The sequence below is a fragment of the Bos indicus x Bos taurus genome, chromosome 21 (assembly GCF_003369695.1).
Source record: "Bos indicus x Bos taurus breed Angus x Brahman F1 hybrid chromosome 21, Bos_hybrid_MaternalHap_v2.0, whole genome shotgun sequence".
Classification (NCBI taxonomy): Eukaryota; Metazoa; Chordata; class Mammalia; order Artiodactyla; family Bovidae; genus Bos; species Bos indicus x Bos taurus.
In genome coordinates this window covers 26197137-26223323 of record NC_040096.1, presented here as the reverse complement: position 1 = coordinate 26223323, position 26187 = coordinate 26197137, and the positions used below count along the sequence as shown (strand labels likewise).

Sequence of the window (26187 nt, the reverse complement as noted above, 5' to 3'; positions counted from 1 at the left end):
ATGTATTCCCAACCCAGGGATCGAACCCAGGTCTCCCACATTGCAAGCGGATTCTTTACCAGCTGAGCCACAAGGGAAGCCCTGCATTTTTATACTACGTATAAAATAGATAACTAATGAGAACCTACTGTATAGCACAGGGAACTCTTCTCAGTGCTCTGTGGTGACCTAAATGGGAAGGAGCTCCAAAAAAGAGGGAGTGTATGTATTTGTGTGATTGATTCACTCTGCTGAGTAGCAGAAAGTAACACAACATTGTAAAGCGACTCCAATACACATTAGTTAAAAACAGGGCGGGGTGGGATTAAAGGGCTGCATTACTATAGATCCTACAGATATTACAGAATAGTAAGAGAGGGGTATAAACAAACAACTTGTGGTCAGTTTAACAATTTGGATGAAGTGGACTTGTTTAAAAACACAGCTTACTGAATGTAGTGGTCCCAGTGAGGTGGCTGTGGAGTTTGGCTTTTTCCAGCTCCTTGGTTTTTGTGTGTCCTTGGAGCCAGTGCTGAGGCTCACCACCCTCTTCCGGAGCTGCACAGCCGTCAGGTGGATGGAGTAGAGAAGAGGGCTCAGAGATTCTTCAGCCTAGGCAAGCTGGTGAGAAGCTATGTCAACCAAAGCACTGAAAGACCAGCATCAAGTTACCAAGCCAACAGCTTGAACAGAGAAGAGCTGGGGGTCACAGAAACCAGGATGACCAGGAGACACAGAATCCACACCCTCTACCTCCCTGGAACCCAGGTACCACCTTCTGTGTGTGCTCATTAGCTCAGTCCTGTCCCACTCTTTTGCAACCCCATGGACTACAATCTGCCAGACTCCTCTCTCTGTGGGATTCTCCAGGCAAGAATACTGGAGTGGGTTACCATTTCCTCTTCCAGGGGAATCTTCCTGACCCACTGATTGAACCTGCATCTCCTATATTGGCAGGTGGATTCTTTACCACTGAACCACCTGGGAATCCCAGTATATAAAGTGAGCAATGATTTATTCAATTCATTAATGAAGGGGCTATCAGGCTGGTAAGGCTGACTCCAAGATAATTGGAAAAAGTAAATTGTTCCAAGTCCGTGAAAGCAAGACTGCTTGAATACAATTGCTGATTTACAGGCAAAATTTCTAACATGCTACAGAGCAATAAACTGTAACCTTTGGGGTGATTTTTCTTCCAGGCAAAATTCTTTGCCTTGCTACCGGGCAAGAATCATCTGCATTGCTATCAGTTTTCCACAAGTTACATCCACTCTTCAGATCTGTAAAATAGTCTAATCAATAATAGTAAGGAGTGGACCCAACAGAGGCCCACTGGCTGAGGTGGTGCTCCTGGCTTCCCACTGCCTGTGAACAATGGGCAGGGCACCCAGACATCACTAAACATCCTGGGGTGTAACATGTGAGAGGGGCAAGAACCCAGGGGTGGGAGGAAGTAAGACCATGGAGGACGACCTGAGCATCACCAACTCAATGGTAATGAATTTGAACAAACGCCAGGAGATAGTGAAGGGCAGGAGAGCCTGGCATGCTGCAGTCCATGAGGTCGCAAAGAGTTGGACACGACTGAGCGACTGAACAACATCAATAACAACAGACCATTGAAGTCAGCCTCCGTGTGAAGCAGACAGTTGAATGACAGATAAAGAATGAATAAAGGAAACCGAAAAGCTGAAGTAGAAGACTGTGATATTTACAGTGGAAGACTGTGATATTGTTGATGAGTCAGTGCCCCGACTGCTCGCCAAGGTGGGTGCCTGTGAAGGACATTCCATCTGCTGTACGAAACACAGGGACATTTTCTTTGCATGTCAAGTTTACTGTGTTTGATTTGTTTCTCTTTGTAACATTAAGGAAGGAGCTGGAATTCAAGATTTGGGGGAAGCACGAAGGAGATTATGTATTTCACGGAACAGAGGTAAAATTTAAATAGAATGTGCTATGCTCACTCAATAAAACTCAGTAAACCATGATCCCCAGAAATAAGATACGAAGACTAGACTGGTTAATAGACAAAAGAGCAAAGATATGGGTGAAAGTGAAAGTGTTAGTCACTCAGTTGTGTCTCTTTGCGACCCCATGGGCTGTAGCCCGCCAGGCTGTTCTGACCATGGGATTTTTCAGGCAAGAATACTGGAATGGGTAGCCATTCCCTTCTCCAGGGGATCTTCCCAACCAGGAATTGAACGTGGGTCTCCCATATTGCAGGCAGATTCTTTACTACCTGAGCCACCAGGGAACTCTCAAAAAAGATATGGGTGGGAGGGGGACAAATCTTGCTCATTTCAAAATGAAGAACTGATTATGTTTTGCCTTCTCTTGGTGCTTTACATCCACTAAAATTACCAAAGAAATAAAATGTAGACCAAACAGGTACTTCTCTTGTGGTCCACTGGTTAAGAATCTGCCTTGCAATACAGGGGACACAGGTTTGATCCCTGGTCAGGGAACTAAAATCCCACATGTTGTGCTACCACTAAGACCCGATGCAACCAAATAAACAAATTAATTTTTTTTAAAAAAAGCTGACAAAATGTAGACACAGACATCTGTACCAGTGCTGAAAAGGGGTTAGGGTGTCCTCAGTGGAGCAGAAGGGTATAAAAATTTCTGGAAGCTGTGAAGCAGACAGAATCAGGTTGACATCAATGACTGAATGCTCAACTGTTATGTCAGAGGCTGACTCCCACGAGACAGGAGTGGGGTCTGTGTCCCGCAGCAGCAGAAGGCGCAGGGCCAGAGCAGCAGGCACGGGCAGCAGGAGCGCTGGAGCACTCAGCCGCAGGGAGCAGGAGAAACTGAAAAACTCCAATCTGAGAACCATGCCAGAGCCTCCTGCAGGAGAAGCTTGCCATTTGCCCCCAGGGCCTGGTGCATGGACTGCTTCCTAAATGAAGCAGAGAATATGCTCTTGGAGACTTGCTAACCCAAGCGGGAAAGCCAGGGAGAAAAGCAGGGGGAGGGGACACTTGGCGCCCTACCCTCACCCCACCCCCAGCAAATACTGAGTGGGAGGAGAACTCTCAGGAAGGACCTCACAGCAGGGAGTGCAGTGTTAAGACTTCACCTTCCAGTCCCCGGGTGGGTTCGGGTTCAATGCCTGGACGGCAAACTGAAATCCCACACGCCTTGGGGCCAAAAACCAAAACATAAAAACGGAAGTAATGCTGTAACAAATTTTCATAAAGACTTTTAAAATGATCCATATCAAAAAAAATCTTAAAAAAAAAGACCTCACTTCAGGAGTTGGAGGAGAAACCAGGTTAGGCGGATGGATGTTAGAGAAACACGGTCTTATAAAGCTCTGCCCTCAACCCATCACAGGGGTTTTTTAAACTTTTTGTTTTACATTGGGGTCTACCCGATTAACAATGTTGTGATAGTTTCAGGTGGACAGTGAAGGGACTCCGCCGTACATACACACGTATCCATTTTCCCCCAAACTCCCCTCCCATCCAGGCTGCCACATGACATTGAGCAGAGTTCCCTGTGCTGTACAGTAGGTCCTTGTTGGTTATTTGCCCTGTTCTTTCTTTATTGGCTGTGATTGGGATTTGCTTCTCAGAGTCGCTTTTGAGCTGCCACCTTCCCCAGGGAGGAGGGAAGGACTAAACTCTTCCCTCTGGGTCTGGCCCAAGTTCTCCGAAATAAAACTCGCCCACTGCTCTCCGCTTCAGTTACTGTGCCCAGGGTGGAACCCCGCAGCTCTTAGAGCAGATGACTGGGGGCGTCAAACCCAAGTAATTGCTGAAGGAGCCACAGTGGCTTCCAATATCATTTCTACAGCTCCTTTTGTAGAAGTGAGCAGACAGAAATATGAGGATATCCAACATCCCAACAAGCTGAGCACGACTTAGGATAAAGCTAGCACAAGAAAATGTGGTTTTGGTAAAAAAAAGACAACAGAACCAGGATAAAGAAGTCCAGAAATAGACGGTTCTGGTCATCTATTACTGTGTAATCAATTACCCAAATCTTGACTTAATAGTAACTATTTAACCTAGGGGAGTGGGCTGGGGTGGGTGGGAGGGAGGCTTCAGAGGGAGGGGATATACGTATACATATAGCTGATTCACTTTGTTGTATAGCAGAAACCAGCACTACATTGTAAAGCAATTATCTGCCAATTAAAAATAATTTTCAAAAATAGCAATCATTTATTTTGATCACATATCTGGGAGCTGAAGTAGGCTCCACTAGGCAGTTCTGCATCTCTCAGGTCATGGCAGCCAGATGCTGGTTGGGAGTGGGGTCTCCAAGTCTCCTCACTCACTTGTCTGGCACGTGGGTTGGGAAGACTCACACAACTGGAACAGGAACAGCCTCGCCCATGGGTGGTCTCAGGCAGTCTCTCCAGGTGGCAGCCCCAGGCAGTTCCTGGCATGATGGCAAAAGGCTCCTAGAGCCAGTGTCCGAGAGAGACCACAAAGGTTATGTGACCCTTAACTCAGCCAGCCCTGGAATTCCACCTCATTTTATTCCTTGAGGCAGCCACAGAGGCCCATCCACATTCAGGGGGCGGGACCATGGACTGCCCCTTTTGGAAGGATTTGGGGATGTATTTTTAAATCATTACATCAACCCACTTATATGGATCACTTGACTTGTAATACAATAAGAGAAAACATGGTGTTATCAATAAATGGTGCAAGAGAGATCAATGTCTGGGGAAAAAATGTGAACTTTACTTAATACCAAACATGGACATTCATTTGCTCCTAGAAATTATATATTTTCTAATTCTGGGATATAATATATAATTTTAGGGAGCAAACATAGGAGATCTTCATGATTTGGGGGTAGGAAAAAAATTCTTACATAGGATGTAGAAAGCACTAACCATAAAAGGAAAAATTAATGATCTGTATTTTATTAAAATGTAGACCTTCTGTTCACTAAAGACATCAGTAAGGGAAGGGAAAGGAAATACAAAGACTGAGAGAAGATATTTGCAATACATGGATCTGACAAAAGATTCTTATCTAGAATATATTCATGCCTACGAATCAAAAGGACACATAGCCCAATAAGTAAATGCTCAAAAGACATGAATAGGCATTTCATAGAGGAGGCTAGCAAAATAGCTAAAAAAAAAAAAAACACCCTTCTCATTTCACATTAAGGAAATGACCCACAATATAACCCATCAGAATGGCTGAAATGTAAAAGTCTAAAAATACCAGATGCTGATGAGGACACATAGGAACTAGAATTGCTGAAAGGCATGCCAGTGTGCATCTAACTTGGAAAACTCTTTGGCGATATCTGCAGAAGTTGAGCGTACAGCTACTATATAGTCCAGCCACTTGACCTCAAGGAATACAACCAATCGTAATGAGTACATATATTCACCAAAAGATAAGCAAAGAAGTACAACAATTTCTTAGCAGTACAGTTCATAAGAGGCCCAAGCTGGAAATAACCCAAATGGCCAACAGCTATGGAGTGAATAAATAAATTGTGCTGTGGTCACACAATGGAATACTTCACAGCAATAAAAAAGATCTATTGATAGATGTGGAAATGTGGTTAAAAAGTCATAGACCATAATTTGAGCAAAAGAAGTCAGACACAAAAAAGTACACACTTGGTTTCATTTATATGAAGTTTATAAACAGATAAAACTAATGCATGGTGATATCAGAATACTGATTTCTTCTGAGGAACAGGATACATGCATGTGTGTGTGTGTGTTGTGTGTATGTGTAACAAATAGGCCTAAGAAGTTACATTATATAGTCATAACTGCAATACCTCTATCATAACCAACAAAAAAATACGGAATGAAACAGGGCAAAGACTAATAGAGTTTTGCCAAGAAAATGCACTGGTCATAACAAACACCCTCTTCCAACAACACAAGAGAAGACTCTATACATGGACATCACCAGATGGTCAACACCGAAATCAGATGGATTATATTTTTGCAGCCAAAGATGGAGAAGCTCTACACAGTCAGCAAAAACAAGACCAGGAGCTGACTGTGACTCAGATCATGAACTCCTTATTGCCAAATTCAGACTTAAATTGAAGAAAGTAGGGAAAACCACTAGACCATTCAGGTATGACCTAAATCAAATCCCTTATGATTATACAGTGGAAATGAGAAATAGATTTAAGGGCCTAGATCTGATAGATAGAGTGCCTGATGAACTATGGAATGAGGTTCGTGACATTGTACAGGAGACAGGGATCAAGACCATTCCCATAGAAAAGAAATGCAAAAAAGCAAAATGGCTGTCTGGGGAGGCCTTACAAATAGCTGTGAAAAGAAGAGAAGCGAAAAGCAAAGGAGAAAAGGAAAGATACAAACATCTGAATGCAGAGTTCCAAAGAATAGCAAGAAGAGATAAGAAAGCCTTCTTCAGCGATCAATGCAAAGAAATAGAGGAAAACAACAGAATGAGAAAGACTAGGGATCTCTTCAAGAAAATCAGAGATACCAAAGGAACATTTCATGCAAAGATGAGCTCGATAAAGGACAGAAATGGTATGGACCTAACAGAAGCAGAAGATATTGAGAAGAGATGGCAAGAATACACAGAAGAACTGTACAAAAAAGATCTTCACGACCCAGATAATCACAATGGTGTGATCACTGACCTAGAGCCAGACATCCTGGAATGTGAAGTCAAGTGGGCCTTAGAAAGCATCACTACGAACAAAGCTAGTGGAGGTGATGGAATTCCAGTTGAGCTACTCCAAATCCTGAAAGATGATACTGTGAAAGTGCTGCACTCAATATGCCAGCAAATTTGGAAAACTCAGCAGTGGCCACAGGACTGGAAAAGGTCAGTTTTCGTTCCAATCCCAAAGAAAGGCAATGCCAAAGAATGCTCAAACTACCGCACAATTGCAATCATCTCACACGCTAGTAAAGTAATGCTCAAAATTCTCCAAGCCAGGCTTCAGCAATATGTGAACCGTGAACTTCCTGATGTTCAAGCTGGTTTTAGAAAAGGCAGAGGAACCAGAGATCAAATTGCCAACATCTGCTGGACCATCGAAAAAGCAAGAGAGTTCAAGAAAAACATCTATTTCTGCTTTATTGACTACGCCAAAGCCTTTGACTGTGTGGATCACAATAAACTGTGGAAAATTCTGAAAGAGATGGGAATACCAGACCACTTGATCTGCCTCTTGAGAAATTTGTATGCAGGTCAGGAAGCAACAGAACTGGACATGGAACAACAGACTGGTTCCAAATAGGAAAAGGAGTTCATCAGGGCTGTATATTGTTATCCTGTTTATTTAACTTCTATGCAGAGTATATCATGAGAAACGCTGTACTGGAAGAAACACAAGCTGGAATCAAGATTGCCGGGAGAAATATCAATAACCTCAGATATGCAGATGACACCACCCTTATGGCAGAAAGTGAAGAGGAACTCAAAAGCCTCTTGATGAAAGTGAAAGTGGAGAGTGAAAAAGTTGGCTTAAAGCTCAACATTCAGAAAACGAAGATCATGGCATCCAGTCCCACCACTTCATGGGAAATAGATGGGGAAACAGTGGAAACAGTGTCAGACTTTATTTTTATGGGCTCCAAAATCACTGCAGATGGTGACTGCAACCATGAAATTAAAAGACGCTTACTCCTTGGAAGGAAAGTTATGACCAACCTAGATAGCATATTCAAAAGCAGAGACATTACTTTGCCAACAAAGGTCCGTCTAGTCAAGGCTATGGTTTTTTCCTGTGGTCATGTATGGATGTGAGAGTTGGACTGTGAAAAAGGCTGAGCACCGAAGAATTGATGCTTTTGGGCTGTGGTGTTGGAGAAGACTCTTGAGAGTCCCTTGGACTGCAAGGAGATCCAACCAGTCCATTCTGAAGGAGATCAGCCCTGGGATTTCTTTGGAAGGAATGATGCTAAAGCTGAAACTCCAGTACTTTGGCCACCTCATGTGAAGAGTTGACTCATTGGAAAAGACTCTGATGCTGAGAGGGATTGGGGGCAGGAGGAGAAGGGGACGCCAGAGGATGAGATGGCTGGATGGCATCACTGACTCGATGGACATGAGTCTCAGTGAACTCCGGGAGTTGGTGATGGACAGGGAGGCCTGGTGTGCTGGGATTCATGGGGTAGCAAAGAGTCGGACACGACTGAGCAACTGATCTGATCTGATCTACTTAACCCTAATATCATACAATATTCAATCTATGTTCAGTTTTCCCCAATTATGTCAAAGAAAATCATAACATATATATTAAGTACTCAGAAATAAGCAGAAAATAAGCATTTTCACATAGAGAAAATGATGAAAGTTGATCTATGAACATGTATGAGAGCCTGAGTACATTTGTCACGAGTAGAAAGACTCCATGCCATCAAGATGGCAGTTCATTACTAATTTATGAATTCATTGGATTGCCAGTCAACATCCCAGCAAAATGATTCTAACATATATGAGGAGCCAAGGGGCTCTTGAATAAAATTACAAGATGGAGGTCTTGGACTAGTATATATCAAGATGTACTATAAAGTTTTTATAATGGAATCGAAGACAGCATGTACTGGCACAAGGAGAAACAGTAAACAAATTTTAAAAGGATAGACAGCCCAGAAGTGTGTAGATGGAGGCTTAAGGTTGTGTTACAATCACTGGGTAAAGGACAGACTAGTCAATACATGGGGATAAGATGATACTTTATCCATAGGGGGAGACATAGCTCTAAACTCCATATCAGATAACATGAAAATCAGTTTCAGATGGATGAAACTCTAAGAAAAACAGAATTTCAAACTTCTAGAAAATATATATAGGAGAATATATCCAAGACATCAGGATAGGAAAGGATTTAAGAAGTCACAAATGGGACTTGCCTGGTGATCCAGTGGTTAAAGGTCCACACTTCCAATGCAGGGGACAAGAGTTCGATCCCTGGTTGGGGAACTAAGATCTCACATGCTGTATCAGTTTAGTTCAGTTGCTCAGTTGTGCCCGACTCATTGCGACCCCATGGACTGCAGCACGCCAGGCTTCCCTGTCCATCACCAACTCCAGGAGCTTGCCCAAACTCATGTCCATCGAGTTCTTTTCCAATGAGTCAGTTCTTTGCATCAGGTGGCCGAAGTATTTGAGTTTCAGCTTCAGCGTCAGTCCTTCCAATGAATATTCAGGGATGATTTCCTTTAGGATGGACCTGATTGATCTCCTGCAGTCCAAGGGAATCTCAAGTGTTTTCTCCAACACCACAATTCAAAAGCATCAATTTTTTGGTGCTCAGCTTTCTTTATAGTCCAACTCTCATATCCATATCCATCATATCCATCACATCACATCCATCATATCCATCACATCACATCTCACATACTGTATAGCACGGCCTTAAAAAAAAGTTACAGAAAGTATAAATTATAAAGGAAAAGATGAATGAGGCTGACTATATTAAAATTTAAAACAATTTGAGCAAGTACAAATAAGATTCTCTGAACAAATTTAAAGGACAAGCCACAGATGAAGCGTGGGGAGATTTTGCAAAGCACAGGACCAATAAAGGAATGATATCTAAAATGAAGAAACAAACAAGAAAAAGAAAAGTAACCCAACAATTCAAAAAGAGAAAAATGAAATGGCCAGTAAATGTAAAAAATATACCCAATGTCATTAGAAATAAGGGGAATGCAAGTTAAATCCACAATGACATACATTCACGCCACCAGAACAGCAGTAATGCAAGTCTGACAATTCCAAGTCCTACAAAGGATATGAATGGTAGCAGCTTCTAAAGAATGCTGGAGAAAGTGGGGATTGGAACAACCACTTTGGAGGAAAAATCAGCAATATACAAGGGGCTTCCCTGGTGGCTCAGAAGGTAAAGAATATGCCTGCAGTGCGGGAAACCTGGGTTTAATCCCTGGGTTGGGAAGATCCCCTGGAGAAGGGCATGGCAACCCACTCCAGCATTCTTGCCTGGAGAATCCCATGGACAGAGACGGAGTCACAAAGAGTCGGACACTACTGATCAACTAAGCACAGCACAAGGGGTTTTCCAATTGCTCATTAGGTAAAGAATCTGCCTGCAACGCAGGGACACAGAAGATATGGGTTTGATCCCTGGGTTGGGAAGATCCCCTGGATTTGGAAATGGCAACCTACTCCAATATTCTGGCCTGAAAAATCCCATGGACAGAGACGCTTGGCAGGCTGCAGTCCAAAGGGTCACAGAGAGTCAGACACCACTGAGCTACTGAGCACAAGAAAGTTCAGTTCAGTTCAGTTCAGTCGCTCAGTCATGTCTGACTCTTTGCGACCCCATGAATCGCAGCACGCCAGGCCTCCCTGTCTATCACCAACTCCTGGAGTTCACTCAGACTCATGTCCATCGAGTCAGTGATGCCATCCAGCCATCTCATCCTCTGTTGTCCCCTTCTCCTCCTGCCCCCAATCCTTCCCAGCATCAGAGTCTTTTTAGAGATAGTCTAATTATAGGACTAAAGAATTGCAGTCCAGTTAACACCCCGTAACTTCACTTTCACTTTTCACTTTCATGCATTGGAGAGGGAAATGGCAACCCAGTCCAGTATTCTTGCCTGGAGAATCCCAGGGACAGAGGAGCCTAGTGGGCTGCCGTCTATGGGGTCGCAAGAGTCAGACATGACTGAAGTGACTTAGCAGCAGCAGCAGCAAAAAAAAAAAAAACCTGGCCTAATGGTATATGCATAAGAAAGTTCATTGAAACATTATTTTCATCATTAAAAATTTGAAATAATAAAGTGTTCATCATTTGGAGGGGAAATGAACAAATCGTGGTCCAACCACAGAATTCTATGCAACGGAGAAAAGGTATGAACTAGCATGTATCAATATAGGAAATGAAAAGTGTGAGTGGCTCAGTCATGTCTGACTCCTTGTGACCCCGGGGACTGTAGCTCTCCAGACTCCCTTGTCCATGGGATTTTCCAGGCAAGAATACTGAAATGGGTTGCTATTTTCTTCTCCAGGGTGTCTTCCCAACCCAAGGATAGAACCCAGGTCTCCTGCATTGCAGGCAGATTCCTTACTGTCTGAGCCACCACGGAAACCCCAGTAAGAGCAGACCATTACAATTTTATGTCACTGAAGTTGAATATTTACATAATATGGACAATTTCTTCCTGCAGAAAATTGTTTCCCTAATTGCTATAAGAAGAAGAAGAAAATCTAAATACGCCAACATCCATTAAAAAATTGAAAGAGAGGCTTGCTCAGTGGTCTCGTGGTTAAGAATCCCCATGTCAATGCAGAGGACATGGGTTTGATTCCTGGTTTGGCAAGATTCCCATAAGCCCCTGCACCACAACTACTGAAGCTTTTGTGCCCTAGAGTCTGTGCTCCACAAAAAGAAGCCACTGCAATCTGCAACTAGAGAGTAGCCCCTGTTCGCTTCAATTAGAGAAAGCCTGCATGCAGCAACGAAGACCCAGCACAGCCAACATAAATAAACTTTTTTTTTTAATTGAAAAGTATTCTTCATCACACATTTCCAAAAAAGATCACACAAGTTGAGCTCAAGAAACTTCTAAGGAACAGATATGAACTACTGGAGACAGAATTATACAGAAATCTTCCTTTTGTGCTTAGAAATTAGCATAACCTTGATACAAAAATCTAGCAGAATAGCACACAAAAGAATCAATAGATCCATTTTACTTAGTCATGGTAGTAATATCCCCTAGATAAAATATTAATATTTTAATCCAGCAGTGTTTTAAAAATGGTATACCAAGTAGAATTTATTCCAGGATGTAAATTTGGTTCAACATTAAGGTATTTATTCATAGACAGTGAAAAATCCACATGTTCATCTAGAAAGGGAAGTCCCATGAAAATTGTTAGAATACTAGAATTAATAGGAACAGCTAGCATTTATTCAGCATTTACTAGGTGCCAGTTTCTGTGTTGAGAATTTCCCATGTTTTATTTAATCCTCACAATAATCCTATCATCCCCTTTTTTTCTATGTAAGCGAATTAAAACTTAGAGAAATAAAACTTGCTTAACTTGGTGGAAATCACTTACCAGGAACCAATAGCCAACACCGTAGTCTTTTTTTTTAAGTTTTTATTTTGTATGGCAGTGTAGCTGATTAACTATGTTGTGATAGTTTCAGGTTCACAGCAAAGGGCCTCAGCCATAGGTACACATGTATCCATTCTCCCCCCTCCCGCCCAAATTCCCTTCCCATCCAGACTGCCACATAACACTGAGCAGAGTTCCCTGTGCTATACAGTAGGTCCTTTGTTGGTTATCCATTTTAAATACAGTAGTGAGCAAATACCATAATCATTGAAATAGGACTCCAACCCCTTGCCTGCTTGAATCTCCAGCAGCCCTCATCTTTGGCAGTTTTGTCTCAATTTCCTAGATTTTTCTTTTTAGAGCTGTGTTGCTTTGCAATCCATAGTAAGACAGAGGCCCAGCTTATCACTGGCACAGACAAAAAACACAGGATGAATTTTCTGCCTCTGGTCCTGGCACTCGCACCTACCTTCTGTCATTGGAAGGAATTCAGGAAAACCAGAGATGTTTGTTGGAGAGATCATGGAAAGTGTCACATCACTGTCCTCTCCAGCAACCAGCATTCCCACGGAGGTCTGGTGGTTAAGACTCTACGCTTCCACTACAAGGGGCATGAGTTTGATCCTTGGTTGGGGAACTAAGATCCCACATGCTGCATGGTATGGTCAAAAAAAAGAAAGAGTGCTGGTCCTATAAAGGGATCATTAGTCCCATCATTTGCCCTCTCTAAGCCTGTCTCCCTAACTCTAAAATAATGGCACTAGGTTGGATGATGTCCAAGTTCATTGCTTCTGACTTTACACTGAAAGACTGATTACCCAAAACAAGGCTCAAATTACTTTTGAGAATTGCAGCATAGGAAATGTCAGCTTGTTGGCCCCCCTGCTGCTAGATAACACTTGTAAAATTTGTAAGAAGGAAGTGAGAACATCTCAACTCATGGCTGGAAATGAATTATGTTCTTCAGAAGAGAAACATCTCTTGCCAGTTTGCAAAACTTTGGGCTCTTGCTAGTTTACCCTTCAAATGCAGGAAGGCAATTTGTGGAGCTCTGCAGAGGGGATTTGCGTGAATTTGGGGGAAATACTGTCAACAGAAAGTGTTCTCTTTTGCCATATGTGTGACACAAGTAGAGGCAGAAAACATATGTGCCGTGCAGTTTACGGAGCCCCAGCCCTCTCAAACAGGAAGACGGTCTTCAAAGTTTTCTATCGCTAGAGGAGATACAGACAGACATTTTTAAAATATCATGTTGGTTCTGTGTGGCAGAATATTCAAAGAGGTGGAACTCTGACATTTCTTTCTGGGAGATAAACTGCTGATGCACAGATCTAGAGAAATGCTGGGAGAGGCAGGCGTATTTGCATGAGTCATCTGAGAGCCTCATGAATGGATACTGATTGAGACTCTAACCCTTTGCCCCTGAGATTCACGTTCTGGAAATCTGCCTCAGTAGCTCACGCCTTGCCTAAACAGTATCTGGAGGGAGGAAAGAGCAACACAGCCTCTAGAATAAAGTCATCATGAGGATAAAAACATTAGACTTTGGGGCAGGTCCTTGCCTGGAATTGGGGGTCTCTTAAGAAAGGAATGGGTTGGTTTTTGTTTTTTTATTTTTATTTTTTAATTGGATAATAATTGTTATGTTGGTTTCCGTTGTGCAAGAGGAATGCTTTTTTTTTTTTTTGCTTTTGCTTTTCTTTTTAAATTTGGATGGTAATTGTTCTGTTGGTTTCTGCAATACCAACAAAGTGAATCAGCCATAGGTATACATATATCCCCTCCCTCTTGAAGGGGAAGGAGAGAGTGGGATGAATTGAGAGAGTAGCATTTTAGTATTTATTTGGCTGCATCAGATCTTAGTTGAGGCACATGGGATCTTCGTTATGGTGCTTGGGTCCTCTAGTTGTGGCACATGAGCTTAGCTGCTCCAAGCCATGTAGGATCTTAGTTCCCCAACCAGGGATTAAACCTGCATCCCCTGCATTGCAAGGTGGATTCTTAACCACTGGACCAGAAGGGAAGTCCCAGGAGAGGAGTGGTTTGAACCTCTGGGGCTGTGGATCCTGGGATGGCAATCAGCCATCCTGGAGGTTAACTAGAGGCCCAGGAATATGGTTGGTGTATAGCAGCAAAGCGAAGAATCTAGGTCTCTTCCCAGGGTCTCTTGACAGAGCTCTTGGGAAGGCTGGAAGAGCCCACACCTGGGAGAACCACCCATGCTGTAAAGTAAAAACTTCCTAGCTGTTAATATCAACCATCTTCCCCAGGTGATGTGGCATCCTTCGGATACTAAGAGGACACTCCATCTGGAAGGCATGAGCCAACTCGCCCTTTGGTCATAAATAAGCACCTTCGGGACTTCTGAGTCCCAGGAAATGTATTCAAACTTGGTGACATTGGAGCTTGAGCTGTTCAGTAAAAATATTGGCAAGGAGTGTGTTCTTGTTGTTTTGTAATCTCAGAGTGGCAAAGGGGAGCACAGATGTGCGAGAGGAGAGGAATCCTAGTGGTGGCTCCCAGGCTGTCCCCAGTTCTCAGAACAAAGAGGGGTGCCCTTCCGCCCAGGGGCACTGCAGGTAGACCAGATGGCCTGGAGGACTTTGTGCAGCTTCACAGACTTGGCCCTGGTCTGGCTGCTGTACGCCAGCCCAACTTGGATTGCTTAGACCCTCTTGACAAACACCTCATGGAGATTGCTTAATTTTATGTTCCAGTACATTTTTAGTCCATTTTGACCATTTACATTCTAGAAAACACCCATATCATTGAGTTTTTCAAATGTACTGATGGGTTTTACACAGCACCACCCCTTATGTTTTTGATCTCCTTAGTATCCGTGGTTATAGCCTCTTTCTCACTCCTGTTGTTGTTCAGTCGCTCAGTCGTGTCTGACTCTTGGCGACCCCATGAACTGCAGCACGCCAGGCTTCTCTGTCCTTCACCATCTCCCAGAGTTTGCTCAAACTCACGCTGATTGAGTCAGTGATACCATCCAACCATCTCATCCTCCACCCCCTTCATCTCCTGCCCTCAATCTTTCCCAGCGTCTGGTTCTTTTCCAGTCAGTTGGCTCTTCTCATTCTTAAAGGTGTATACTTGTCTTTCCTCTTTCTTTCTACATTAATTTTGCCAGAGGTTTATCCAGGTTCAAACTATTATAAAGACCTTTCTCTGTGGTTTATTTTTAATTCTACTGGTGCTCTGTTTTGTGAATTGTTAAATTCTGCTTTTAATTCTTATTTCCTCTTCCAGATTTCCTTGATGCTGTTTTTATAATGGTCTCAGTTTATTTCTTCTTTCCCTGCATTTAATTCTTCTTGTTCAATCATGAAAGCTATGGTTTTGGCCCTGAATATAATAAACAGATGTCACTCACCTCACTCCATAACTTCTAATATGTAGAATACTCATTAGAGTGATTTTCTAAATATTCTGTAATTATGCTTAATTTTCTCATTAGCTCAATCATTATTTTTTAACGTTATTAAAATCAAATAGCTTGTTGCTCTGTTAGTTGGCTTAATCTTTTGTGGTCAGAAAATACAGCCTGTAAAATTTCTACTTTTTAAAATGTATAGATGTTTTCTTTGTAAATAAACACCAAATCAACTTTTGTAACTATTCTGTAAACATTTAAAATCAGTGTATACTCCCTATAGGCAATAAAAATGTCCATTCAGCTAACTAATTTAATAGTCAATTATTTTATATCATTCTCCTAGTGTTATCTTTTTTTTTTTCTCCTTTATTTTTTTTTTCTCCTAGTGTTATCTTTAAATGTTCAAACATGTATCTTAATCTACACTGTTCTATCAGTATTAAACTAAAATTTACATTAAATTATTGAATTAATTACAAATATTAAAATATTTACACTACCCAAATGATATAAAAATTTTATTACATTTTGATTTAGTTCCATCTTCCCTCTACTAGTTTTTATTGAAATAATGCAGAATTTTAGATACAAGTTATCTTTATGAAGTTTTTCTGTTATGTAACTTTTATTTTTTAATTCTTTTTTTAACATTTACATTGTTTTATAGCTATATTTGGGCTTCCCAGGTGGCTCAGTGGTAAAGAATCCACCTGCCAATGCAGAAGACACAGGTTCCATCCCTGGGTGGGGAAGATCCCCTGGAGAAGGAAATGGCAGCTCACTCCAGTATTCTTACCTGGAAGATCCTATGGACAGAGGAGCCTGGTGAGCTATAGTCCATAAGGTCACAAAAGACTGGGATACAATTTAGGACTCAGTTAAGTTAGTTGCTCAGTCGTGTCCAGCTCTTTGCCATCCGATGGACTGCAGCACGCCAGGCCTCCCTGTCCATCACCAACTCCGGGAGTTTACTCAAACTCATGTCCATTGAGTCCGTGATGCCAGCCAGCCATCTCATCCTCTGTCATCCCCTTCTCCTCCTGCCCTCAATCTTTCCCAGCATCAGGGTCTTTTCAAATGAGTCAGCTCTTCGCATCAGGTGGCCAAAGGATTGGAGTTACAGCTTTAACATCAGTCCTTCCAATGAACATTCAGGACTGATTTCTTTTAGGATGGACTGGTTGGATCTCCTTGCAGTCCAGGGGACTCTCAAGAGTCTTCTCCAACACCACGGTTCAAAAGCATCAGTTCTTCGGCGCTCAGCTTTCTTTATAGTCCAACTCTTACATCCATACATGACTACTGGAAAAACCATAGTCTTGACTAGACTGACCTTTGTTGGCACAGTAATGTCTTTGCTTTTTAATATGCTGTCTGAGTGAAGTCGCTCAGTCGTGTCCGACTCTTTGAGACCCCATGGACTGTAGCCTACAACGCTCCTCCGTCCATGGGATTTTCCAGGCAAGAGTACTGGAGTGGGTTGCCATTTCCTTTTCCAGAGGATCTTCCCAACCCAGGGATCGAACCTGGGTCTCCTGCATTGTAAGCAGATGCTTTACCATCTGAGCCACCAGGGAAGTCTATGCTGTCTAGGTTGGTCATACTTTCCTTCCAAGGAGTAAGTGTCTTTTTATTTCATAAAAAATTTAGGACTAACAAGCAACGTATACACTTTAACAATGTAGCGTTATCTTTTTTTTTTAACCTGCTCCTCATAACCAGTAGAAAGCTAGTGCCCTTTTTGGTACTATTCAATTTACTGCCTTTCAGAAATGAAGATTTCTTTTTGAGAATCATCTAGAGTCACTAGAAAGTCGTGTTTTCTATTTGAGAGTGATTCTATAAGGAACAGAAGTTCACTAAGGTTACCACAAATAACGGATCTTTTAGTGTAAGGACAAGAAGAGCCTTGATCCCGTTCTCCTCTCATTGCCTCTCATGGTCTCTCAGTGATGCCCTTCCTCTGACTGTTCTTGTCATTTTTCCACCACCAAGGCTATGACTGCCACACCTGGTGGATCAGCAGACTGGGAAGGGCACCGGACTTTCTTCTTTTATTTTTTCTGCCATACCACACCACATGCAGAACTTCCCCAGTCAGGGATCGAACCTGTGCCCCCTGCATCGGAAGAACAGGGGCTTAACCGTTGGACCACCAGGGAAGTCCCATGCCTCAGATCTTGATGTTACAGTGTCAGCAAGACTGCTGATGAAACCCTCCATATCTTTGTGCAGTTTCTTTCCCCTCCCTATATGGCTACTTTTGTCCATGGAATTCTCCAGGCAAGGATACTGGAGTGGGTACCCATTCCCTTTTCCAGGGGATCTTCCCGACCTCGGGATCAAACCCAGGTCTCCTGCATTGCAGGCAGATTCTTTACCATCTGAGCCACCTGGGAAGCCCTGTCTGACTGCAAAAGTGCCCAAAGCTGGTATACTCTTGTTCCACCTTCATTTTAGTTTTCCTTTCCCTTCTAAGATGCATTTTTCCAACAGCCTCCCAGTGAGTTGCTTCTTCTCTAGTAGCTGGACAGTGTGTTCTTATGCACCGTTGACTGATTTGTTTGCATTTTTCCATACCTGGGGAAATAGAACAAAAATAGCCAATGTTTTTTATAAATCAAATGTAAGAATCAAAATATTTAAATATTAGAAAATAACAAATTCTCTCCACAATATTGCATGAAGTCCATCCCCTCCATGTATCTTTCCAGCCCTAGTAGTAGTTATGGTATGTATTTATGGATATACCATTTTATTAATATTTAAATTTCACCAAGAGTTCAAGTATATGCTAGCTTTATGTTCAGATTTTGAAATGAAGATAAAATGAACAAACAGCTTAAGGGTGCAGTGTGTTTAACACTGCACAATATATTCACTTGGGATTCTCAGGTGGCTCAGTGGTAAAGAATCCGCCTTCCAATGTAGGAGACTCAGGACACGTGGGTTTGATCCCTGGGTCAGAAAGATCCCCTGGAGGATGAAATGGCAACTCACTCTCATATTCTTACCTGGAGAATCCCATGAACGAGGAGCCTGGAGGGCTACAGTCCATGGAGTCCCGAAAAAGTCAGACACGACTGAACACACATTCCCAGTATATTTAGCAACTAGACGATGTAGGGGGTGGTTAACTGTCTACTTACGAACACAAGTATAGGGACAAGGCCTGCCAGTGGAGGAAATACCCACCATTCAGGTCTGAACAGAAGTCCTTGGTTGCTGGCAGAGTCTCCCCTCAACTTCAAACTTGAGACAAACCACAGAACATACAAAACTTGATTGAGACATACCACTCAGTATACCAAAATCGACTTCAGAACAGTAACAGGATAGATTGGGCAGAGCCAGTTCGGGTTGTGGGGCCCAGTCTGAAGCGAGCAGGGTTGCCCAGAGGCTGGAAAGGTGGCAGCTGAAGCCTAGAATAGGGAGATGAGAGCAGCCGTCTTCTAAAAATCGCTGATTTCCAAACAAATTCCTAAGTTGTTTTTGGTCTTAATCATCTCTTAGCACAGACTCATCATCTCCCTCTGGCAAGCCTGTTAACTGCTCTGATGAAGGAGTGGGGCCACCAAGTGCACTCCCACAGGACAACACAATCAGTGTCGGGTTATGACACTGGGCCTCTTCTGTGTCCTGAGCAAACGCCTTCCACTTAACCCATCTGTCATCTGGGGAAGTGATTCTGATGGGTCACCTTTCATAATGACTCCGCCACTATTTATAGAACCAGCAGATTACTGCACGTGATCAGCTCTGGTCTTTGTTACCTGATTGAATTCACACTGTCGATACAGCCGGTTGTTTAGCCCCGAAGTAATAAGTGATGTGCTTTTTCAGTCTCCTTGCCTTCCTACCGTTAGTGTCCGGAGGGCAGAAGCTAAGCAAGTTTGCATCTTCTCTGGCATTTCCTGTGAACCCACAAGGCAGGGGCCTGTCCTGGGTCCAGGTTGGTAGTGGCCCTTGGTCAGTCTTGGACCCTGCCCTTGAGAAACTGACATGCTGCTCTGACTGCATTCTGTACCCCCAAATCCATATGCTGAAGTCCTGACACTCAACAGGATTGTAGTTGGAGATAAGGCATTTAGGAGAGTACGTGCTCAGTCTCATGTCCAACTCTTTGCAACCCCATGGACTGCAGCCCACCAGGCTCCTCTGTCTTTGGGTTCTCCAGGCAAGAATACTGGAGTGGGTTGCCATGCCCTCCTCCAGGGGATCATCCCTACTCAGGAATCGAATCCATGTCTCCTGCATTTCCTGCATTGGATTCATTACCACTAGCGCCACCTGGGAAGCCCCCATTTGGATCTGCTACACCCAAACCCTAAAACTGCTTGCTTTCACAATTGTGCCAGGTCAGCCCACCAGCTGTTCCCTTCAGGGTTGCTCACTGGCCCAGATCAGAAACCCTGACTCGAGAGCAAGTTCCCCTCCAGCCACCCTGAGAAGGTGGCAGATGGAGTGTCTGGCCTGTGCAGGCTCCATGCTGAAGGACAGTTACATTCTGCTGGGGACCACTGAGCTGACCCCTGGGAAGGCCGGCCCCTCAGCTCCCAGGAACGGCAGCTGGGTTCAGCTGCATCACTGCTGGGCGTCAGGTCCTCACTGGGAAGCGGGGCTGGAGGGGATGTGTGTCCGCCCTGTAATTAACGTTAATCAACGCACACCATCTGGAGGGTGGAAGAATCTGTTCTTTGCATCCACGCTCTTGGCTTTCATCCCAGCTTAAGGATCCAGAAAATGCCGATAACCTTCCTCTGGGGCACGTTGCCAGGTTATAGGGCCCAGTTCTGGCCCCAGACAAGACAGGGGAGAATCACCAGACAATTTTTCCAAGGTCTGACTTTTATAATCGGTGTGGGGTCTCTGATATTAACTTAGGGCAGACGCTGAGCTGAGGATTTCAGTCTGTGTTTGAGAGGCCAGACTGAGTCCAGCTGTGAAACACAGCCCTAAAGCCACTGAACTGTCCACCTCACCATGGTCACTTTGGTAAATTTTATAATATGTATACTTTACAACAATTTTTTACAGTTGTATTTTTATTTTACCTTTAATTTTTATTGGAATATAGTTCTACAATGTTGTATTAGTTTCTGCTATACAGCTAAGAGAATCAGACTTACATATACATATATCCCCTCTGTTCTGTATTTCCTTCCCATTCAGGTCACCACGGAGCATTGAGTAGAGTTCCCTGTGCTGTACAGTAGGTTCTCAGTAGTTATCTATTTTATACACAGTATCAATAGTGTATGTATGTCAATCCCAATCTTCCAGTTCATCCCAATGGTTTCATGGGCACAGTTTCAGTTTTGCAAGTTGAAGAGAGCTCTGGAGACGGATGGTGGTGATGGCTGCACAACGATTTGAACGTCCTAAAGCCACCAAACTGTGCACTTAACCATGGTCACCATGGTAAATTTTATGTTATGTCTATTTTATCACAATTTTTAATGTTATATTTTTTAAAAGAGAGAAGGAAAGGAAAAAGCTTTGGTGTAAAGTGTGACTGCTCCCACCACGATGCCCAGGCAGGAACTCTCCAGGCCAGACTTTCCTGCCAGTCCAGCTCAAGTCTGGGTGTCATGGGAAGTAACCAGCCTTGTTCTGTCATATTCTGTTTCAGCTGCTGCCAGTTTGGGTCCCTGCTTTCTAAAGGAAAGGCCACTGCTCTCTCTGGCTTCCAGCTGTGATGTCTGGTCACCCCCGCCTCCCTCCTGAAGCAGCCGCACCCAGGGTGCATGCCCACCCAGTGGCCCTTATGAAGTGGTGATCACTCTGACCAGCAGGTGAGTGCCCTCTGGGAAGAGACCTCAGTGGGCATCTGAAAACGAGGTCTCAGCTCTCACGTGCAGGAGGGAAGGGGAAGGAGCCAACTTCCACTCCAGGGGGGCATATAAGAACCCAGGGTTGTGCTCTGCCCCCACCTCTACCCCCACCGCAGGCAAGTGGGCATGACCCTCTGATCTGCACTGCCCTGGCTTTCTGCAGGGGTGGAAGATGGTACCAGTCAACGCTGTGCCGGAGGAGGAGCCAGAAGCTGCCACTGAGAGATGGAGGACCCCACGCCTGAGCCCGTCTACGTGGACGTGGACAAAGGACTGACCTTGGCCTGCTTCGTCTTCCTCTGCCTGTTCCTCGTCGTGATGATCATCCGCTGCGCCAAGGTCATCATGGACCCTTACAGCGCCATCCCCACGTCCACCTGGGAGGAGCAGCACCTGGACGACTGAGGCGCGGGCGGGCAGAGGCAGTGGGGAGGGACCAAGACCCTGGCGCTCTCTGGACGAGGTTGCCCCGGGACACACCTCCGTCCCCTGGCCACCAGCCTGCTAGCGCCTGGGGGCAGGCGGGAACAGATTCGGCTACTAGGGGTGGAGGTGGCTCAACTTAGCCTTGTCCACTCCCACACGAGCAGCAGGTTGAGATGCGTGGGATGCTGTGGGCGGTGCCATGGCCAGCCAGTCTGGGGATGAGAGGTCTGCGAGTCAGTAGGCCCGGGTTCCAGGCTGGGGACTCAGTGTGAGACTATGGGCGGTCACCTTCCCTGGCTCCCAAACCCCATTTGGCATTGGATACAGGACATATCATGTAACAGTGGTCCAGTTTTGAGGAGACCCTTGCCCTGATCATGCCAAGAAGCACACGTACTAGCCCCAGGGTTGCACAGCACAGACATCCACCTGAAACCCAGCCCCTTCCCAATGGGCTGGCAGTGGAGCCAGGGTGGTGACCCAGGGAAGCAGATGGATTCAAATTCACAAAAGGCAGAGGGGCTGCTTCCCAGCAATATTTTTTTAAACTAAAATATAGAAGGGTATATTTTTTCCTGTTATAAATGAAATGTGTATTTTAGAAGTTTGGAAAAATACAGAAAAATAATAGAAGGAAAGGGGGAAAATAATACTTATAATTCCACTTCCCCAAAGCCGCCATCTTGATATATTTTCTCTCAGTATTTTTACATATATTTTTCAATAGTCAAACTGTGTGCATTGTGTTGCATCACTTCATGTTAGAGCATGAACACTTTCTCATGTCATCAAACTCTTCAGTTCAGTTCAGTTCACTTCAGTTGCTCAGTCACGTCCGACTCTTTGTGACCCCATGAACCACAGCACGCCAGGCCTCCCTGTCCATCACCAACTCCCGGAGTCTACCCAAATCCATGTCCATCGAGTCGGTGATGCCATCCAGCCATCTCATCCTCTATCATCGCCTTCTCCTCTTGCCCTCAATTTTTTCCAGCATCACAGTCTTTTCAAATGAGTCAGTTCTTCGCATCAGGTGGCCAAAATATTGGAGTTTCAGCTTCAACATCAGTCCTTCCAGTGAACACCCAAGACTTATCTCCTTTGGGCTGTACTAGTTGGATCTCCTTGCAGTCCAAGAGACTCTCAAGAGTCTTCTCCAACATCACAGTTAGAAAGCATCAATTCTTCGGCGCTCAGCTTTCTTTATAGTCCAACTCTCACATCCATACATGACTACTGGAAAAACCATAGCCTTGACTAGATGGACCTTTGTTGGCAAAGTAATGTTCTGCTTTTTAATATGCTGTCTAGGCTGGTTATAGCCATCATTTTTACTGGCTACAGAGTATTCCATTGGTGGATAGGTCATGGTGTAATAATTATCTCTGTTGGTCATATGTTTCTTTTTTTCCCCCACTATTCTTCATGAAAAATTATTTCACCCAGTGACCTCTTGAGAGCACACAGTATATGAGATGAATATCAGACAGGAAGACCTGGGTTCTACTCATGTCTGTCACTCTAAGGCTGTGTGACCTTGAGCAAGTCACTCTCTGTACCTCCATCCCCTCGTTGTATAAAGGAGGAGGAAAAACCTTGCCCTTTTTGTTTTGTGTAAGCCTCATGTGAATGAAAGGGCAGGAGGGGAGTGCTTTGAATGTAAATGTGCCGTGGGGGGAGACAAGGAATAAGTTGTTGATTATAATGACTCCTTTCCCTCTTTTCCCACCCTTCTCGCCCCTCACACTCCATCACCTAAATCTACGACCTTGCAGCAAGAATAGTGGACCAGAGTCCACAAACCTGGTCCCGAGTCCCAGCTCCTCTACTTTCTTGCCCTATGATCCCAAATAACTCAGCCTCTCTGATCCCCAATTTCTTCATCTGTAAAATGAGGGAATAACATCTACCTCACAAGGTTGTTGTGAGGATGAAATGAGAGAACATGTCTTTTTTTGATTTTTACCACCCCCAGGAGAAGCCAGAGGTCTGAACTGGGAGAATGAGGGGTCTGGATTCCCCTCTCTCAGAGGAACCTGGAACCCTGGGTTTTCCTTGGTTCCCAGGGCCCTTCTGAAAGACCAGACCTCCTGGCCAGGACCTGGTCAGAGGAATGCTCTCAGCAACCTCTCCCACCCAGCACCTGACCTCAAGAAATATGGTGTTTATTAATTTACATAATCATCATTATCATCAGTAATCCTGCAAACACAATATGCAGTTAAATGAGACCGCCTGAACACCCCCTGATTCTGAAGGTATTTATTCTATCCCTCTAAGGCATGCCTGCCATCTCCCTCAGAAGTGACCTGCAGCTGGGAAGAAGCTCAAGGCTCCCTTCGCATCACCCACATCCCCGCCATCAGTACCACCCCATCCCGGGTCACCTGGGAAATAGCTTTCCAAAGCACTATCACCACTAGGTGACCACCTTGAAAGTGAACAAGGGCACCGCTGTTCAGGCGGCATTCCAGGGCATTTCCAGCTGTTCCCCATGCCACCTTCCACGCTGTGGGATGCAGTAAGGGACAGCTGGCAAAGGCAGTGGGCTAAAATGCATTGGAGGCTCCGTCTGAGGGGACGGACCAGAGCAAGGACCCTGCACATTGCCTCAGGCCCAGCAGCAGCCTTCACTCTGCAGACTACCTCAGAGATACCAAGCACTTCTGTGAACAGCTCATCAGCATGGATTTACAGTGCCAGTCAGAACCAACTCCCAATCAGCAAAGATCCTGAGGAACAAGAGATCTTGAAGACCTCACTTGGAGATATTTTAGAGCTCTAAGGAGTGAACAACAGGTGCCCGAGGGCTGTACTACTCAAACCCTGATGAAGGACAAATAGCACCTGCAGCATTGAGGAACTTTCTAGAAATCCAAAATCATGGACCCCCCACTCCAGACCTCCAGAACTCTAATCTCTGCAGGTGGGGCCCAGAAATCTCTTAGCAAGATCCACCGAGTGATTTCTATGCAGGAACATGAGCTTCCCAGGTGGCTCAGTGGTAAAGCATCCTCCTGCCAATGCAGGAAACTCAAGTTCTATCCCTGAATTGGGAAGATCCCCTGGAGGAGGAAATGGCAACCCACTCCAGTGTTCTTGCCTGGAAAATCCCATGGACAGAGGAGCCTCGCAGACTACAGTCCAGGGTGGTCACAAAAAGTCAGATGTGACTGAGCATGCACACACATTAATTAAATGCATCAATATGTTTTTAGAGAAGGATCAATAGTATGGATCATATCAATAGATCATAGAAGGATCATATCAATAATATGATCAATTAGTTTGAGAAGCACTGCCTTGAGGGTCCTCTGGTCTCACTTATTTCTTTCCCACACCTAGAGTTGTTAATATTTCCCACCCTATCTCTTTTGACTTTTTTGGTGGCAAAGGGAAATAGTAACATTTCAGCAAAAGATGGAAAATTTCAAAATCACTCCTATTATAAGCCTCCAGATAATAGTGATTTCCATTGTGCGTCCATGTGTTCCCTTCTCATCTTTGTCCACATGCAAAATATATTTTTTCATAAAAGCCTTCTGTTACAGTATTTTAATCAGTATCTCATAACATTTCTTCATAAGCATGTTTCTGCTACAGTCTTCCTATTTATCATTTTAGTGGCTATAAACCATACCATCTAGTGCATGTGCATAGTTATCCAGAATCCTATTATTAAGCATATGGATTGCTTTCATTTTTCCCTAGTATATATGTTGCAAAATAAAAATAAAGAAAGCTTAAGACAGATATGATGAACCCTGGGGCTTGCTCAGGATGGTGGATAATAAATATTTAAATAACACCCGCTGCACCTTAGAGACACATGGGGGAGGGAGAGCCATCTAAATATTTGATCATAATAAGGGAAAACCCAACTGAAATTTCAAGCTTTTGTTGTTGCTTTAGCTACTAAAGGATGGAGGAGATGGTCCTTTGTCATCAGAGCATCTTAGCCAGTTTGTAGCTGGCTGAGATGAAGTTAGGGCTTGGGATGGAGAGGTAAACTGTTCAGCAAAAGAAATGGAGAGAATTTTTGAAGACTGGAAGCTGGCAGAAAGAAAATGAAAAACATCAGAGAGAAAGAGGTGTTGACCTCCTCAACCCAGGATTTAAGGCAAAATATGATCAGAGAAAAAGTCCCCCTGCAGGGTACGGGTGACGGGGTCTCCAGACAGTGGTGTTTGGTGGTTGATTTTAAGTTGTTGCCTGTTCTGTGCTCTACTCCAGTCCCTTCCTGTTACCCCAAACCCTCAGTAAAGTCTGATACACAATCCACCTTCTGGCCGTGGTGTTTGTGGGGCAATAAAGACATCTGGTTGGGGGGAAGATATCTGGGAAGTGGGTGATGTGAAGAAATGTTATCTGGAAAGGGATGTCATTCTAGGGACAGGTGAGGTGGAGAAAAACAGCAGAAGCAAGAAATCAGTGACGGTCCCTAGCAGAAACATGAGCCCTGAGAATGCTCGGACAGGCTGGTATGACTAATAGAGGACACCAGTTTTACCTGCCTGGTCTATCAATTTCCATCAACTCTGTT

At 44.1% G+C, this 26187-nt stretch overlaps 1 protein-coding gene and 1 non-coding gene across 4 annotated transcripts in view; one reads left to right on the top strand and one right to left on the bottom strand.

Annotated features, from left to right (window-relative positions):
• The window catches only part of CTXND1 (cortexin domain containing 1), a 116742-nt gene extending 90817 nt beyond the window's left edge, over window positions 1-25925 (top strand). For 2 of the 3 annotated variants that reach the window (XR_003507430.1, XR_003507429.1), the window contains exons 4-5: window positions 21017-21179; window positions 21382-25925. Coding sequence is in view for 1 of the 3 variants with exons in the window: in XM_027521394.1 (XP_027377195.1) it covers window positions 21444-21623 (180 nt within the window). In the remaining 2 variants the exon portion in view is untranslated. The remainder of the gene's footprint in view (window positions 1-21016; window positions 21180-21381) is intronic. The other variant, XM_027521394.1, reaches the window with a different exon arrangement.
• TRNAC-ACA lies at window positions 16890-16961 on the bottom strand. Its single transcript has one exon. It is a non-coding gene; the product is annotated as a tRNA-Cys (tRNA).
• Window positions 25926-26187: the final 262 nt, after the last annotated feature.